Source organism: Dipodomys ordii, unplaced genomic scaffold (genome assembly GCF_000151885.1).
Source record: "Dipodomys ordii isolate 6190 unplaced genomic scaffold, Dord_2.0 Scaffold9, whole genome shotgun sequence".
Taxonomy (NCBI): Eukaryota; Metazoa; Chordata; class Mammalia; order Rodentia; family Heteromyidae; genus Dipodomys; species Dipodomys ordii.
The window spans coordinates 10,780,605-10,797,370 of record NW_012267225.1 but is presented as its reverse complement, the minus strand read 5'-3'; the positions used below and the strand labels follow the sequence as shown (position 1 = coordinate 10,797,370).

General features: G+C 37.2%; 1 protein-coding gene across 12 annotated transcripts in view; it reads right to left on the bottom strand.

Moving 5' to 3' along the window:
* The window catches only part of Pard3 (par-3 family cell polarity regulator), a 533,206-nt gene that overhangs the window by 333,027 nt on the left and 183,413 nt on the right, over nucleotides 1-16,766 (bottom strand). For all 12 annotated transcript variants that reach the window (XM_013009335.1, XM_013009334.1, XM_013009336.1 and 9 more), the window contains exon 3: nucleotides 14,155-14,333. In XM_013009335.1, coding sequence (XP_012864789.1) covers nucleotides 14,155-14,331 — 177 coding nt within the window. In that variant the 5' untranslated portion in view covers nucleotides 14,332-14,333. The remainder of the gene's footprint in view (nucleotides 1-14,154; nucleotides 14,334-16,766) is intronic.

Sequence of the window (16,766 nt, the reverse complement as noted above, 5' to 3'; positions counted from 1 at the left end):
AAAGAAAGAAAGAAAGAAAGAAAGAAAGAAAGAAAGAAAGAAAGAAAGAAAGAAAGAAAGAAAGACAGACAGACAGACAGACAACTCTGTCAGGGTTGTGATCAGTTCATTGCTGATGTAACACCAGCATTTAGGAAGTGGAGGCAGAAGAACCCTAAGTTCAAAGCTAGTTTGGTCTGTATAATGAGCTTGAGGCCACTCTGGGTTATGGTGAAACTATAAGTAAATTAATTAAATTAGTGGTGCCAATATCCTAATGACCTACTAAATAATAATAATAAACTTAAAGGCTGTTAAATTTGCTAAAAATAAGAAAATTCATTTCAGAAAAGTCAGCACTTTATCTAAAAGGACTTTGTAAAAAAAACATACTCTATGGTTTTAATCTCCTCCTTGGTCCCTTGGTAGGTTGGTCTATCTCCTTAGTGCTCTCATTCTCTCTCCCTCTCCAATTACCACGCCTCTCTCTCTCTCTCTCAATTATAATAATCTTCATTTAGGAAGCTGTCCCTCAATCAGCCAGGCAGCTTTGGAAATGAGGGAAACTCTCCCTCTTGCCAGGAAAAAACAAAAGAAAACAAAGAGCAGATATTCATGCTGTGATCAGGGATTTTCCTTATCATTGAAATGTACCACCACTTCATCAGGTGTCAAAAATCCACTCAGTCTGGGAAATGCATATTAACTTGCTGCTCCCAAGAAGCAAGATTCTGGCTATGGAGTCAAAGTCTTCCAGGTTACTTCCGACCCTCCCCCTCCCAAAGCCAATTACAAGTCAGGAAGAAATCATACAGACACCACCCAAAGCCTGGACATTGAAACTTATTCCTGGCAGACCAAACTGCGACTACAAGACTTTATCTCCCAGAAACAGCTATTTAGCTGATTGGTCAGATTTCCTGGCAAGCCAACATCCCTCTGCTGTAAAAACCAAAACTATTCATGATTATTATAGATGTAAGGGACATTTCTATGTTAGCATAGCAACACAACTACGTTTCCACTTTCCTTCAGTGGAATTCCAAACACTCTTTCCAAAAATCATGAAGAATCACACCATATTTTGAAACATAAAATGATCCATGCATATAAATTTCACGTTTGCACCCTCTATGCATCATATGGTTTCAAATACTCCCATGTGATGTGAAAATTTCACATGTGTGACATTTTTCAGCACTGCAATTGTGATAAAAGAAAATTCAATTTTCCACTTCATCATTTCTCCAAGAAATAATACACAAAGAACAGAGGAAACTATTTTCAGGATATTTAACCTGAAATTATGGGACTGAAGTAAGATTATTAATTATAATTTAGGATAATTTTGTTCTAAAAATTATATGAAACCTACTAAAGTCATCTGATGTTTAATGTAGCAACATCTTTCCAGTCTTCTGGGTCACAGTTTATTCTTTTGTGCCACCTGATGGCTACCCCTGTACATGACCTTAAAAGCAACCACAAGGTCAAAGCTCACCAGAAAATAACTGTAAAATGCTCTGTAAATAAAACTATTGTAAATGTAATTTCTGACCTTTAAATCACCTTCTATAAAGTGAATGAGGGAGGAAAGAAAGAAAGAGAGGAAAGACAAAAAGAACCTCTCAACCTGAGAGGGAACAGAGGAAAAATAAATGGACTTACCCACCAAAAAAGAGCAGATAAAATTAACCAACCTATAAATAAAGTAGAAAATCAGGCAGTCCCTATCAGTTTGAACTTATAACATGCCCATTAAGGTTTCTGTTTGCTGTTTTTTGTTTTTGTTTTTGTTTTGCTTGTTGTTGTCACAATCCCCAATTCCTGGGGCTAGTACTCAGGTCCTAGGTGCTATCCCTGAGCTCTTTTTACTTAAAGTTAGTATGGTATCATTTGACCCAAAATTCTACTTCTGGTTGTTTTGGTAGGTTATTGAAAACAAGAGCCTCACTGACTTTCCTTCCTGGGCTGTCTTTGAAATGCAATCCTTAGATCTCAGGCTCCTGAGTCTAAGATTACAGGTATGAGCCAAGAACTCCAGGCACTTTTAGTGTATTTTTTAAATAACAAAAGAAAGAATTTTATTGCAAATCATTTTTTATTTCAGTTGTTGTTTTTCCCCAGATTTGGGAATATTTGCATATCCATGAGATATCCTGAGAAGAGGAATGAAGGCTAAACATCAATTACTTATGTTCCATATGCACCTAATACACATACATGAAGATTATTTTATACAACTTTTAGTAATTTTCCAATTGTGGTATAATAATGGTATTAAAAACTATTCAAATTTTTAAACATTTTAGGCTTTAGATTTCATATTGGAGATGTTCTGTTTGTAATTGCCATAATTTACCCTCGAAATAGCACAAACTATTCTCTTTCAAAGTGGAGGAGCTGTTCAAGAATTAAAGCACCAAATTTTTGCAAAAAAAAGTCAAGTAAGAACTCAAGGCCCTGAGTTCAAGCGCCAATTGTGTCAACTCCCCTCCCCCCCCAAGTCCTCCTTATCTGTAGTTTAGCTTTCTAAGGTTTTAGTTACTCATTGGCCACCAGACCAAAATTACAGTGGAAAACAGAGTATTATTACAGAAATAACCAACTAAGTTCTAATTTGAACAACATTCTAAGGGGATGATGAAAGAGATGATGAAATAGAGTCTTACCATTCTGTTCCTCTGTCACAACCAGAATGTATATCGTCCCTTTGTCTAGTAATCCTCAGTGCACATACAACACAGCCTGCCCATTGGTCAGATCTATCAGATCAGCTGACAGGGTATCATACTGCTAAAGTTCAAGGGATCTTATTTCACTTAATAATAGTCCCAAAGTACTAAAGTAAGGGTGGCCTGCAATTCAAATAAGCTAAGACAAGTAGACAAACCACCTTAAACTGAAAAGGTGAAAGTTTTCAACTTAATAAAGAAAAAAGAATCATGGACTAGGGTTGCTCACATCAATGGTGGGTGTTAAGCTTCTATTCACAAAATCATGCAGAAAGAAAAATACATTGGTGTTTATTTTGCTATTATACTTCAAACTACAAAAGTCAGCCTGACCAATTAGTTAAGACAGAAACACGTACTGAATTATAAAGGTTCCATATGTAAGGGTTGGAGAAAGCAGATCTCCCCCATGGTTGTTCAGTCAGAAGAGAGTTTATTTGAGAGAGCCAAACTGCTGGCCCACACCAGAAGGAGGTGTGCAGAGAGAGCAATTATACAGGGGAAGGCTAGGAGGAAATGTAACTGCAGCCAATATGAAGGGACCTGGGAGCCTGGGAACCTCTCAGGTTCTGGGAGAACTTCTCCCAGCAGTCTTACACTAAGAGAGAACAAAGGTCAGACCTAAGGGCCATATTATCTTGTTGTTGTTGTTTCCTTTAGTACTACAGTTTGAACTCAAGACTCCATGCTTGTTAAGAAAGTGCTCTACCATTTAAACCATACCTATAACCCATACTATCTAAAATTTATGGCACAGATAAAAAGCTTGGGACTATAGCCTCTGTTAATAAGAGTCATTGAAGAGAAAAAGGAAAGAATAAGTGTTTATGACTTGTTTCACACAGGAGGATAACACAAGGAAGAAAACATATCAAAGGTGCACATGATTTTGTAAAACAATGGATCTGTGGTTGTTAGTGATACACACACACACACACACACACACACACACACACACACACTGCTGTAGAAATTATAAGAGAAAATACTGACTCTGTAATGCTTCAAATTTTTAAACATAAAAAGGCCAAAATGCAAGAATTCTGACACAAACGTTTACCATAGCACCTCTATAGCTTCAATTTTATGAGTAATGAGTATCTTATTTTCTTTTTTTGGGGGGAGTAGGGGCGGTCCGGTCATGGGGCCTGAACTCTGGGCCTGGGTGCTGTCCCTCAGCTCTTCAGCTCAAGGCTGGTGCTCTACTACTTGAGCCACAGCGCCACTTCTGGCTTTTTTTTCTTTTTTTGCTTATGTGGTGCTGAGGAATCGAACCCAGGGCCTCAGGCATGCAAGGCAAGCGTTCTACCACTGAGCCACCTTCCCAGCCCCAAGTATCTTATTTTCTAAACCATTATTTTAACTTTCTTCTTAAATGGACATTTTGGAACATAAATTATAACATTTGCTGAAAATCAAGTAAATTAATTAACCAATTCCATTAATAGCAAATAAATTAAAATATACTAGCCTATACACATCAAATTTGGATGGGATTTTTTTCCTCTGAATTTCTATATTATCTATAGTTCTAAAAACTCATCCAGTCTGAAAATCCTAACCTTTTGATTCCCACATGCACAAAAGACTTTTTAGTCTTTATGGCAGAGGCTCAGTCACTTGTAGTATATACAATTACATTTAGTTCAATGAGAAACTCAAGAACTCCCACATGCAACTCCACATATTGATGCTGGAACTCTAGTAAGTTAGTAGTCATTTGAGAATTACAATTAAGTTTGCAAACAAGTTTCTTGATACATAGTAAGTCTTTCCAGTTGATTCATGACAAAATAAATAAACAAACTCTCAATCTACAATCTGGCCATCCTCTTGATAATGGTCTCTATGAAGAGATGAGTCCTATCAGGCATCAACTAATATCAATATAGACCATGGCTATTTACATTGGTTCTTCAGTTATTATCCAATAATATAATCATTTCTTGTTTAATAAAGTGTTTCTGAACTATGTATATAGATATTAAAAAGTCTGAGTATATCACTTCTCAACAATAGTAACACATTACCAATCCAAGATTAGGAGAAACAGAAAAGTTGGAATGAGAAGGGACTGCAATAAGTTAACTTAAACCAATTATTAAAAATGCCTCTAATAAGCCAGGTGCTGGTAGCACACACCTGTAATACTAGCTACTCAGGAAGCTGAGATCTGAGGACCATAGTTTAAAGCCAACACAAGTGGGAAAGTCCTTGAGACTTTGAGCTGTAATATAGACTTGAAAAATCTTAACAATAAATTATCATTGCTATTATCTTCATCTTTTTTAGTTACTTAAAAATGTACAGGAAAATAGGACAAAGCATAATAATTATAAAGTATTTTGTAGTGTGAAATATTTGACTAAATAGATATTGGTGATATATAACCTCTGCAAGTATGTTAGTAGATAGCTTATTTAAGTACGGGATTTATATAACTATTAGGTGGCAAAGATGGAACTCAGGACCTCACAAATGGTAGGCAAGGATGCTTCTACTGGACTACACTCCCAGCCTATGATCCAGAAGTTAAAGCTAGACAATCTGGGTTCATATTACAACTGTATCAGGTAAAAACTGGCTTAATAGTAGATGTTATTTAAATTGAGCAAGCGAGGCTCCACCTGCTCATCAATAAAGTGAGACTATCTTCAGAAGTGATTAAATGAGATATAATGTGTAACATACCAAGTATATGCCAAGTTACAGTGACTGAGAATAACAAATACTTGGGACAACATGGCTACTACTCCATTAAAATATGAAAGCCTCAAAAATAGAGATAACATAAAGATAAAATAGACTGCACTGTTATGAAAATGTGTAATGTTCTTCAAAAGGTCCATATGTGAAGACTGGTGGCTCACACCTATAATTCTAGCTACTCAGAAGGCTAAGATCTGAAGATCACAAATTGTATTCAGCCTAGGTTGACAAATCTGAGAGGCTCTTATCCCTAATTAATAGCAAAAAGCCAGAAATGGAGACATGGCTCTCAAGTGATAAGAGCATCAGCCTTGAGTGAAAAGCTGAAGGACAGCACAATGCCCTGAGTACAGGCCACTGTACTGGCACATATACACACTACTAAAAGCTTAATTCCCAGAGTGGTATTACTGTGGAAGTGAGGTATTTCAGAATTTCTTGACCTTACAGAAGGCATTGCTTGAAAGGGATTGTGGGGTCTGGCTCTGGCCCCTTCTCTACTGTGGCTAGCTCCATCACTGATTCCCACTATGTGGCTCAGTAGATGTGCCCTCACCTGATACTCAATGGCTGAGTGAGGCAAAAAAAAAAAAAAAAAAAAAAGCTTTCCTCTTTGAGATAGTTAATTATAAAAATTAGTAGTGGTTAGGTGAGATTAAGGGAAGAAAGGTAGATAAATGAGGAGGAAAAGGGAGGGAAAACGTAGTTAAAAGAATTAATCTATATCCTACAATAAAAACAGTGAGGAAAAGAAAGGGGTGGGTTGAGCAAGATGGGTGAGAAGGCTGAAAGGGTGACACTGACCAACACACTGGATATTATATATCCATATATATATATATATAACCAGTCATATTCGTAAAGTGCTGTGTGGAGGCACCTCCTTTGTACCATGACTTGGATAATAAAAATATTTTTCAACTGTGAGGCTAATACAAACGGAAACTATTTCAACCCCCAAATTGCAAAATTCGTTTTGTGAAATGCATTCTCTACAGGCAGCCCAGATTACAATGGTACCAGTAATACATGGGAATTAAAACTAAAGATGCTCAAAGCTGGAAGAGCTAGAATGCAAATGCCAGGTGCTCCAGACCCAAACAATTCCATCTGATACTTTCTTGTTAACCACAGGACCCAAACTAGCTAGATTTAACCCCATGACAAAACATAGGTAAATTTATAAGTTAAATTATAAAATCCAATTGAAAAACACTATATGGGATGAAAAACAATTTTTTAAGTGTATAAAGGTTTTTGTGAATTTTGATCAGTATAATTTAATCAATGTGGATCCTTTGGTGTGTGCCTGTAAGAAAAACATACGCAGCATATTCCTTTCTCCCTCTATTGTATGTAACGTGAAAGTTCTCAATAAAGATTCCAACTTTTAGATTTATATTCCTGGAGTGGTTTGTGAACTCTAAAAATATCACATCCAGGCTCAAATAAGAAGATTCTCAATAGCACCTTGAGATCTTATAACACCAACCACAAATCATAATATTTAAAGCACATGAAGGGAGATTATATTGCTAAGTGTGGCACAGAAATAAACGAGACTAGGTTATTAACAGTGCAAACTAGGTGAGCTTGGCACTCAAAGTTGGTCTAGGATAGTAATGATTTTAACCCTTACCGACTCAAAGTCCAAAAATGCACTGCATTCAATTTAAGGTCTTTTAATATGCAAAAGAGAAAGGTGGAATTTATAGTTTTAGAGATCCTTAACAGGAAATACAAATTTTATAGTGGAGCAAGCTAAAATCTAGGTCTCAGCTGGATATCCCTTGAAGCTAATGCTGCAGAAAATTAAACACAGCTATAAGTCTGTCACAGAGGCAGCCCGTGGTTCTAAATGATCTCAGTTCATCTCTGAATACTTACAAGTATGCTTGGCTCACAAATAAGAAAAAAACAAAAAACAGCTGGTCAAGGGTACCAGTATAAATATGACAACTGGCCTGCCTTATAAATAAGGAAGATAAATTAAGAGAACCAGAGACCAAAAAGTGAGGGAACAAAGAAATAAATGATAAATAGTAAATATCACTTTATGGTTAGGATACCAATAAATAATGAGGCAAGCAACTTTTGAAGCAAGTAGTTAAAGGATCTTGCAATAATTATTAATCTACTATATACTTATCAATGGTAAACATTTTCTCACACTCAGGAAAGTAAGAAGTAGGCATCTCCTAGAGGTGCCACTTGTGAGAGGTGCCATTGGTGGCCTTATACAGTACGTAATAGTGTGATATGGGCACCATGACCACAGGTATTCAAGCACACATTATATTTTAAGCTGGAGAGTGAGTTGGTGACAGAAATATGGTGGCCATTGCTTCTGTCTAAAAGAGTTATTTCTAATTCTACTTTTGTATGGATAGGAAGTTTCAATACATCATGAAGAAAAGCGGAATGTCACAAAACCAAACACCAAATATATGACTCTATTCTGCTATGATTAAAAATACACTTAAAATGACATGTAAAAATAACCATTCTATTCTTATTTCCTTTCTGTTCTGTTTGTTATTTTTTCTTGTGGTTGTTGTTTTTGAGAAAAGGCCTCATTCTGTAATCCTTCTGCCTTTGTTTCCCAAGTGTTGTACTATGGTGTGTACCACCAAGCCCAGCTCTTAATATTTTTTACATTTCAGTAAGACCTGATATACTCATAAGAACTGAGCCCAGGAATCAACAGAGAAGTGTCACTCACTCACTGACACACACACACACCACATCTCCTGTGTGTGTGTGTGTGTGTGTGTGTCCCCATGTCTATGTATAAGTGTCACTCACTCACTGACACACACACACACCATATCTCCTGGGTGTGTGTGTGTGTGTGTGTGTGTTCGCGTGCGTGCGTGTGTGTGTGTGTGTGTGTGTGTGTGTGTGTCCCCATGTCTATGTATTTAGTGTTTTGGAAGTCCACAGGTAATTCTAATCATATTCATACAGAACTATTAAATTATATAGGAAGACAGTAGGTTCTGGAATTCAGAAACAGTTCCAATTGCTTTGTGTTCTCGATGTTGTATACATCAGAAAACTCCACACTTGATTGTTCATGAATTTAAACAAAACAATTACCAGTGACTTTTAAAACATTCATCTCCTTGATCAAGTAAGTCTACTCCAAGAACCCAGTCTAAGAAAATAATGAGAGATGTCAACATAAATTGATATATAAGAATATTCTCTGAAGGGCACTTGAAAAGGTTACTTAGAAGAGCAAACAGAACTGGCAAAAATATAAATGTCAAACAACAGAAAACCAGCAAATAAAGATAATAAGCACCAATTCTAAAAAGCTCACTACACGATAGGACATTTTTGCAAGCTGTCAATATTTATCAGAAATAGGAAAAGTCAATACCACAGAAATTAAGATAATTAGTTGAAATTAAACTATACTACTGGCTTTGTCCGATAGTAGCAGTGACAGCCCATATCTATAGGGAGCTGTGTTCCTCAGAAGTCCTAGAGTAAATACATCAAAATGTCAATACCACTCCTCTTCAAGATTATAAATGACTTACCTTCTTCTTGGTACCTTTCATTACTTGGTAAGTGAAAAAGTAGAAGTAGTAGTATTTATCAGGGAAAAAAAGTTTGTTCTTAGTACTTTAAAATATACAATAAGAAATGTTTATACAAATAATTTTCTAGGCAGGAGGTACAGCTCAGTGATATAAAGCATGTGTGAGGCCCTAGATTCCATCTCCAGGATGGGGAAAAAAGAAAAAAAGCTTCTAAAGTTTTCCAACTTCTAATCGGGAAGAAAAAGAGATGACAAAGGCATAATTAAGAAAATATCTCTTCTAGAGGATGCGTGGGGTCAGAGGCACCGGAAAGATACCAAAGATGCCAAGCATCTAAATCTAACAGTAATAAGCAAGCCAGGGGGTGAGAAGTATTCAAAGGTCTCTAAGAAATGTTTTAAAAAAGAAAAAGGGTTAATGATACCAAAGCAGTATGTTTTTGTTATCACTTCCCCTAAACAGGTAAGAATGTTTCTTGGAACTGGGTTTAAACTTTTTGAGATGTAGGGGCAGGGAAATAACTCAGAAAAGCAACACCTGTTGTTATAGGAGAAAGGAACAATGTTTTTTGACAACTCCACAGTGAAAAGAGTGTAGCTTTTATCCTGGGATCCTCCCAGAAGCTGTTCTGGATGGAATAAGTCAAAGGCTCCCACATTCTTGTTTATTTAGCCTTTTTAGTCAGAGCAATATTGGTTAATGAAAATGACCAAGGATGAGAGGGAGTATGAATTACATATTCACTAACTGCATGTGAAACTGCATGTGAAATTTCAAATGAAAATAAATACAATATCTAACCAAGTGCTGTAAGTGGCTCACATTTGTAAAACTAGTGACTTGGGAGGCTGAGATCTAAAGCTAGCTCCAGCACACAAATCCTGAGATTCTTATCTCCAATTAAACACCCCTAGAAGTGGAAGTGTGGTACAAGAATGTAAAGCAGCAGCCATGCATGGAAAAAGGCAAGCAAGAAAACAAGCCAGTACCTTAGTACTGACATAATGAATGAATGAATGAATGAATTATGGGATACAATCTGGAACATATTGTTTTAGAAATTATTACATTTTCACCACAAAAGTTTGCTCTATTTGGAGTAGTATTTCATGTAGCCATTTCACTACACATAACTATATACATGCATAGCACACAGAAAGGGGAATGTACAATGAATTAATCTTTTGAATATTCTTTTGCTTAATTTTTCAAATATTTCAAATATATTTCAAATAAATGATATGCTGTTACAAGCTTATTCTGAAAGATCAACTGATAAAATGTTACCCTAAGGCTGGGAATGTGGTTTAGTAGTGGAGTGCTTGCCTAGTAAGGCCTGGGTTCTATTCTTTGGTACCATATAAACAAAAATATAAATAAAAAATTTTTAAATGTTACCATATTTTCAGTTATAAAACCTGCTGTTTAAGGATACAGGTGGACCTGTTGCAACAATGAGAAGTACAAGTTGTCATGTCCAAAACGAGCTTTACAAAGTCGGTGGGGGGGGGTAGGGGGGCAGGGGGGCAGGGGGGAAGGAGAAGGATTAGGATTGGGGGGGAGGGGGGAGGCTGGGAAGTGATGTGAAGGGTAAACAAAGGAGGAGGCTGCAATGCTTGGTAAGAAATGTACGCATTATCCTGCCCACGCAATTGTAACCCCTCTGTACAGTATGTTCACAAATAAAATAAAATTAAATTAAAAAAAAAAACCTGCCCATCTTTTCAATCTTCAGAAAAGAAACGAGAGAAAGCATACTTGCTTACTGGGATATTGTTATTCCTGTTGAGTCTATGTGAGCTCAGCTATACTGGGCAATTTCATGATACCAATTTTTATATGTAGTGGTTTTGTCTTTCTACATAAAATCATAGATGCAAACTGGTTCTAGTAAGTGAATGTTCTTAAGCAATGCATTTACATAATTAAATGGTTTCCCATCTTTCATACTGAATAAGGGAAATAAGTAGTTTAATATAATGTTAGCAATCAATTAAAATCCTTTTTTTCTGAGCAGAACAGTTCCATTCTGAGATAAGTGAATATAGAATGCTTGTGCTCTACTGTGCTGTGGTCCAGCGCCACAAATGAAAAGTATAGTCTTCACCCTAAACACAGAGACATCATCTCATCCCCTCTGAAGCTAAGAGATGCAGACAGGCCAGTGGCCCTTAAATTACAGACTCCAAGGCTTCTATGGGCTTCTGAATTTCTTTACACATGCTATAATATGCTTTTATTTAATGAGATGTGAAAAAGATAGGAGTCTTGCTTTTTCGAAGTTCTTTGGGATATTATTTGCAGCATTTCTTGGCTACCTTGTTCAGCTCTCTGAACATATGAACATTTTTCATATTTTGTGGACAGTACCTTTTTAAAAGCTGAATTTTATGTGTATGGATGCTAGTACAGGAGTTTAAACTCAGGGCATTGCACTGTCATTTGGCTTCTTTGCTCAAGGCTAAAGCTCTACCACTTGAGCCACACTTCCACTTCAAGCTTTTTGCTTGTTAAAGATAAGAGTCTCTATGATTTGTCTGCTTTAGCTGGTTTTGAATCACAATCCTAAGATCTCAGCCTCCAGAGTAGCTAGGATTACAGGTGTGAGCCACCAGCTCACATAACAAAAATGCCCAACACTGCAGAACTATAAATCAACTTATACACACACTCTAGACAATGAAATAGTTCATATTCCCTATGAGTATTCTCTGTAAAATTCACAAATGAGGAAATCACTGTGATGGGAGAAAAACACAGACACAGCACAATACTGAATACTGGCTGTTGCTGGGTATTGAAGTCATAGATAATTTTGTTTTATAAAACACAGGTAAGAATCTGGGTACAACCTGGATTCTGCTTATCCAGATTCAATAGCCAAAAAAAATTTTTTTGCAGTACTGGGATCTGACCTGAAAACTACACACCTGCTAGGCAGTTGTTGTATTCCTGAGCCATGCCCCAGCCCATTTTTTGGGTTTTAATTGTTTTATGGATATATCTCAAAGTTTTGCCCGAGGCCCATCTTAGACTATAGTCCTCCTCACTAGACAAGCACAGCTTATTTGTTGGGATGGGGACACTAGCTATTTGTCCTGACTGGCCTCAAACTGTGCTCCTACCTATCTTTGCCAGTATAGCTAGGATTATAGGCCTGAACCACCAGACCCAGCCTAAATAGCAAGAGACTTTAAAAGTGGTAATGAAAAGGGAGTTTCCTGGCCTGTTGTCACTGGCAGCATTTCTTGGTTCAGTGTCCAGCTTTCCAGCTGAATTGAGGCAAGTTGAGCACACCTAAAGACAGCATGCTGGAGGCCTAATGGGCAGTTTCTAGTGGACTGCAGCCTCATGTGTGCACAGAGGCATGTCAAATGTGTACAACTACAGTTTTCAAAGTGCATCTTCCCCACCTACAGCCATGCATGCTCTACAAGCCCTTCCAAAAAAGTAATAAACAGTTACTAAGTCCTTTCATGTCTGAAATACATTTTATTGTAAAAGCAGGCCTATATACTGCAAAGCAGTTGTTCATAAATCTACAATAAAAAATATTACAAGAGATTGAGGTTAACAGTTAAAACCCAAATTCAAAACATTCAGAAATTAGGTAGTTTTTTAATATCTATCTATCTACCATCTATCCATCTATCCACTCACCCACCTAATCTATTGCTTGCCTGCCTGCCTGCCTTCCTGCCTGCCTGCCTATTTGTCTGTCTGTCATGGGAATCATACAGTGAGTCTTTTGCAGACCAGGCAAGGTCTCTCCCATTGATCTATCTAGCTATCCCAATTCTTCAAAATGTATATAAACTGTGTAAATTTTTTGCTTGAACTAGCACTTGTTGAAATAAAAAAAAAGCTACAAGAAATAATACATAGGCTTTTTTGCATAGAGGCAACAGACATATCTAAACAATATAGAGCTATATCCATTCTAACACTTTTTCTCACTGCATACTGCGTTAAATTTCTGGCAACACTGAAAAATATTTGTTAATTCATAAAATAGATATTTACTGAGCAACTATTCTACAGATTCAGCAATGAAATGGCTAACATAGTTTAAAAGACTGAAGTATAATGTAGTAGGAGAATAAGGATTTCTATACCAAGAGATAATAAACAGCATTAGAAAGCCAATTCATAATGGAGATTACTTCAGCTAAAGCTTATTTATTTGGACTAAATAAATCAGGTCAAAACTCAAATAAGTTGGGTCAAAGAAGCAAACTGTATTAGGAATAAACAGCATGGTTCCATTCTGAAAGGAAATTTAGAAGGGATAAAACAATGAATTAATCAATCAGAATAAAGTACCATAAAGTCAGCTTTCATACTTAGGGGACACAGGTTGTAAGTTCTTTACTATGCCTCCTAAGCCAATATGAATCTTTGCCTATGATGAAAACACTGTTTACATACAGAAAGCAAATAGAAGACTTGCCTTTGAATGAGGTAACAAAACCACACATAGAAAAAGGACTCTGTGGGCGGGGAGGCTTGGGTGGGGGTGGGGGGGGAGGATAAGAAGGGATGGGAAGGGGAAATAAAGGAGGAGGCTACAATGCTTGATAAGAAATGTACTCATTATCTTGCCCATGTAATTATAACTCCTCTGTACAGTATTTTCACAATAAAAAAAATCTGAGAAAAAAAAGAAAATATTGGAGGCTATTACAGATGTTCTGTGATCAAACTACATTTTTTGTTAAAAAAATTTCTACTCAAGAAGCCAAGATGAAATGGTGTGTGTGTGTGTGTACTATTTAATCTTCTAATGAAAAACTGCATTACACAATCATCCATGAGATTGAAGTTTTAAATAAACAAACAAATTTTCTTCCTTTAAAAAAAAAAGAAAAGAAAAAGGACTCTGTGGAAGATGTATTCCATACTGAACATTTTCTTTTGAGAGGTCTAGAGTGTGGCTCAGTGGTAGAGTGCTTACAAATATGTTTGAGGCCTTGGGTTCTATCACCAGAGCCAGAGCGGGGAAATAGTTCCTTTTAAAGCATAGGACTATATTGTGAATTCACGGAATAAAAGAGGTTATCAGAACTCTGCTGGGAGAACTGGTACACAGTGCGGATGCGTGAGGAATGCGTAGCCACTCATCACCCACACCAAGACAACAGCAGATGTAAAGGGCAGAAGACACAAGCCGAAGTGGTTACCTTCCTGTCACAGGCTTTGGGACTACCAGCGATGTTCTGCTTGAGGAAGCCAGCTGTTGTTGACCAGCGGGTGGGGTTTTTTCTAGAGGGTTCTTCAGAGGAAAAATTATTATCACTGACAGAAGTTGAGAGGCCAAGTAAAGCTGGGTCACTGCTCCGACGAACATGAAGAGGCATATCTGCAAATATAAAGACAGTATCACATTTAAAATTAGACTCTGAAGTCTAAAAGCTAGGCTAGAATAGATATAATTAAATCCCAAGGATTACAGAACAGTTTTTTAAAAAAAAGAAAGAAAAGAAAAAAGTGGGCTAATATTGTAAATACAAGCCAGGTACCAATGACTCCTGCCTGTAATCCTAGCTTCTCAGAAGGCTGAGGTATGAGGATCACAGTTCAAAGCTATCCCAGGAAGACTCATCTCCCATTAGCCAGGAAAAAAGACAGAAGTGAAGGTGTGGCTCAAGCAATAAGAATAAGAGCCTTGAATTAAAAAGCTAAACAAGACCCTGTACCAACACACACACACACACACACACACACACACACACACACACACACACATACATATTGTAAGTACAAACCACAGAGGTTCCTTTAAAACATTCAATGGCAAATTGGGGTGCCTGTGCTTGTATTTGGACTTCTCTACTGACACTGTCTAGGATAAAGCAAGCATTTTAAGCTGTCCTCTGTCTTGAGTCTTTTCTCACTGGGACAACAATAAAATAATACTTCTTCTATAAGGTTGTTATAAGCCCTGAATGAGCTTACAGAACCTCTAATCAATATAGAATGCAGACAGGCATACTGATTGTATCATCCCAGTATTTCTTCTTTTCTTTTTTTTTTTTTTGCCAGTCCTGGCTCTTGAATTCAGGGCCTAGGAACTGTCCCTGAGCTTCTTCTGCTCAAGGCTAGCACTCTACCACCTGAGCCACAGTGCCACTTCTGGCTTTTTCTATGTATGTGATACTGAAGAATTGAACCCAGGGCTTCATGTATGCTAGGCAAGCACTTTACCACTGAGCCACTTTGCCAGCCCTCATCCCAGTATTTCTAACTAGCATCATGTATCTTATGGAAGATAAGAATCAAAACTAAGCAACAATCCAAATTTCCCCCTAACCTTAAGCTGTAATGAATGAATGAATAATAATGAATATATAAAATGTTGCTAGTTGACTAAAGCATTCTGTTCTTGAATAGAATGCTCCTTTTGCTCAATAAAGTATTATAAAAAGTATGGACTACAAACACAGTTATTATCCTTAAGATAATCTTGAAACTATTGTGTGACTGTGCAGGTACTTTTTCTCATATATTCACTGACACAGTACGAGAAGGTATTTTAGCAACTGTGATCACATAGAATCTGCCTGCACCTGCTGTAACAAAGTCAACACAGACATTTGTGTTAGACAGCATCATGGTATAGCCAAGGAGAAACACAACTCCAAATAACAGACAGAAGAATAAAGATGCACAAACATGCAACAACAGAACAGATCCTAAATCCCCACTCATGGTATGAGAAGTCAAAAACTGTATTGATGTAGAGAATGGTTTGTTTTCCAAAACTAGGTTAAGTTGAATACTTAATTTATTTATTTTTATTTTTGCCCATCCTGGGGCTTTGAACTTTGGGCCTGGGCACTGTTCCTGCACTTCTTTTGCTCAAAGCTAGCGCTCTACCACTTGAGCCACAACACTACTTTCAGGTTTTTCTGTGTAGTCTATTGGAGAGAAGAGTCTAAAGGATTTTCCTGCCCAGTTAGCCTCAAACTGTGATTCTCAGATCTCAGCAGGAGCTAGGATTACAGACATGAGCCAACAGTGCCCAGCTAAACATGTATTTTGAAAGAACAGCTCTGACAGTTTTTAACCATGAAACAATAAACTTATCCTATGAGAAACATTTTGGAAAGACTGATACCTCAGTCAGCAGTGTGTGGATACAAGACTCTTTTTGGTGGGGAGGGGGGGGGCACCAGTTGTGGATCTTGAGCCCTGGGCCTGGGTACTATCCCTGAGCTCTTCATCTCAAGGCTAGCACTCTACCACTTGAGTCACAGCGCCACTTCCAACTGTGCTTATGTGGTGCTGAGGAGTCAAACCCAGGGCCTCATGCATCCAAGGCATGCACTCTACCACTGTGCCACCTTCCCAGCCCTGATACATAGACTCTTAAGGATGGAAAAGATGGTTTGTTTATAGACTATCAATCCAGCATCCCCCAATGAGGAAATGATCAGAAAAGACAAAAGGAAATAAATCACAGTAATACTACTTTTATAGCATTTGCTTCTACATCATGAGACTTTATAATAATAGCCTGAGCAGCACTACTAGAGGGAAAAATGCTCAGCATTTAATATCATTACTGGTTATCTTCATTTGCTAAGAGAAACACATACATGAAAATTATATAAGATAATTTCTAGTTTTTAAGTGCATGCAAATACCTGTGACAACCATCACTGCTTATAATTTACACAGGAAAAAATAAAACATCAGTAAGACTAGTTGCAGAGAATAAGCTCAAAATAGCATATATCTATTTGTGTTAACAGTATAATATTCTCATTCAGGAGTAAAAAAAAGATTTGAG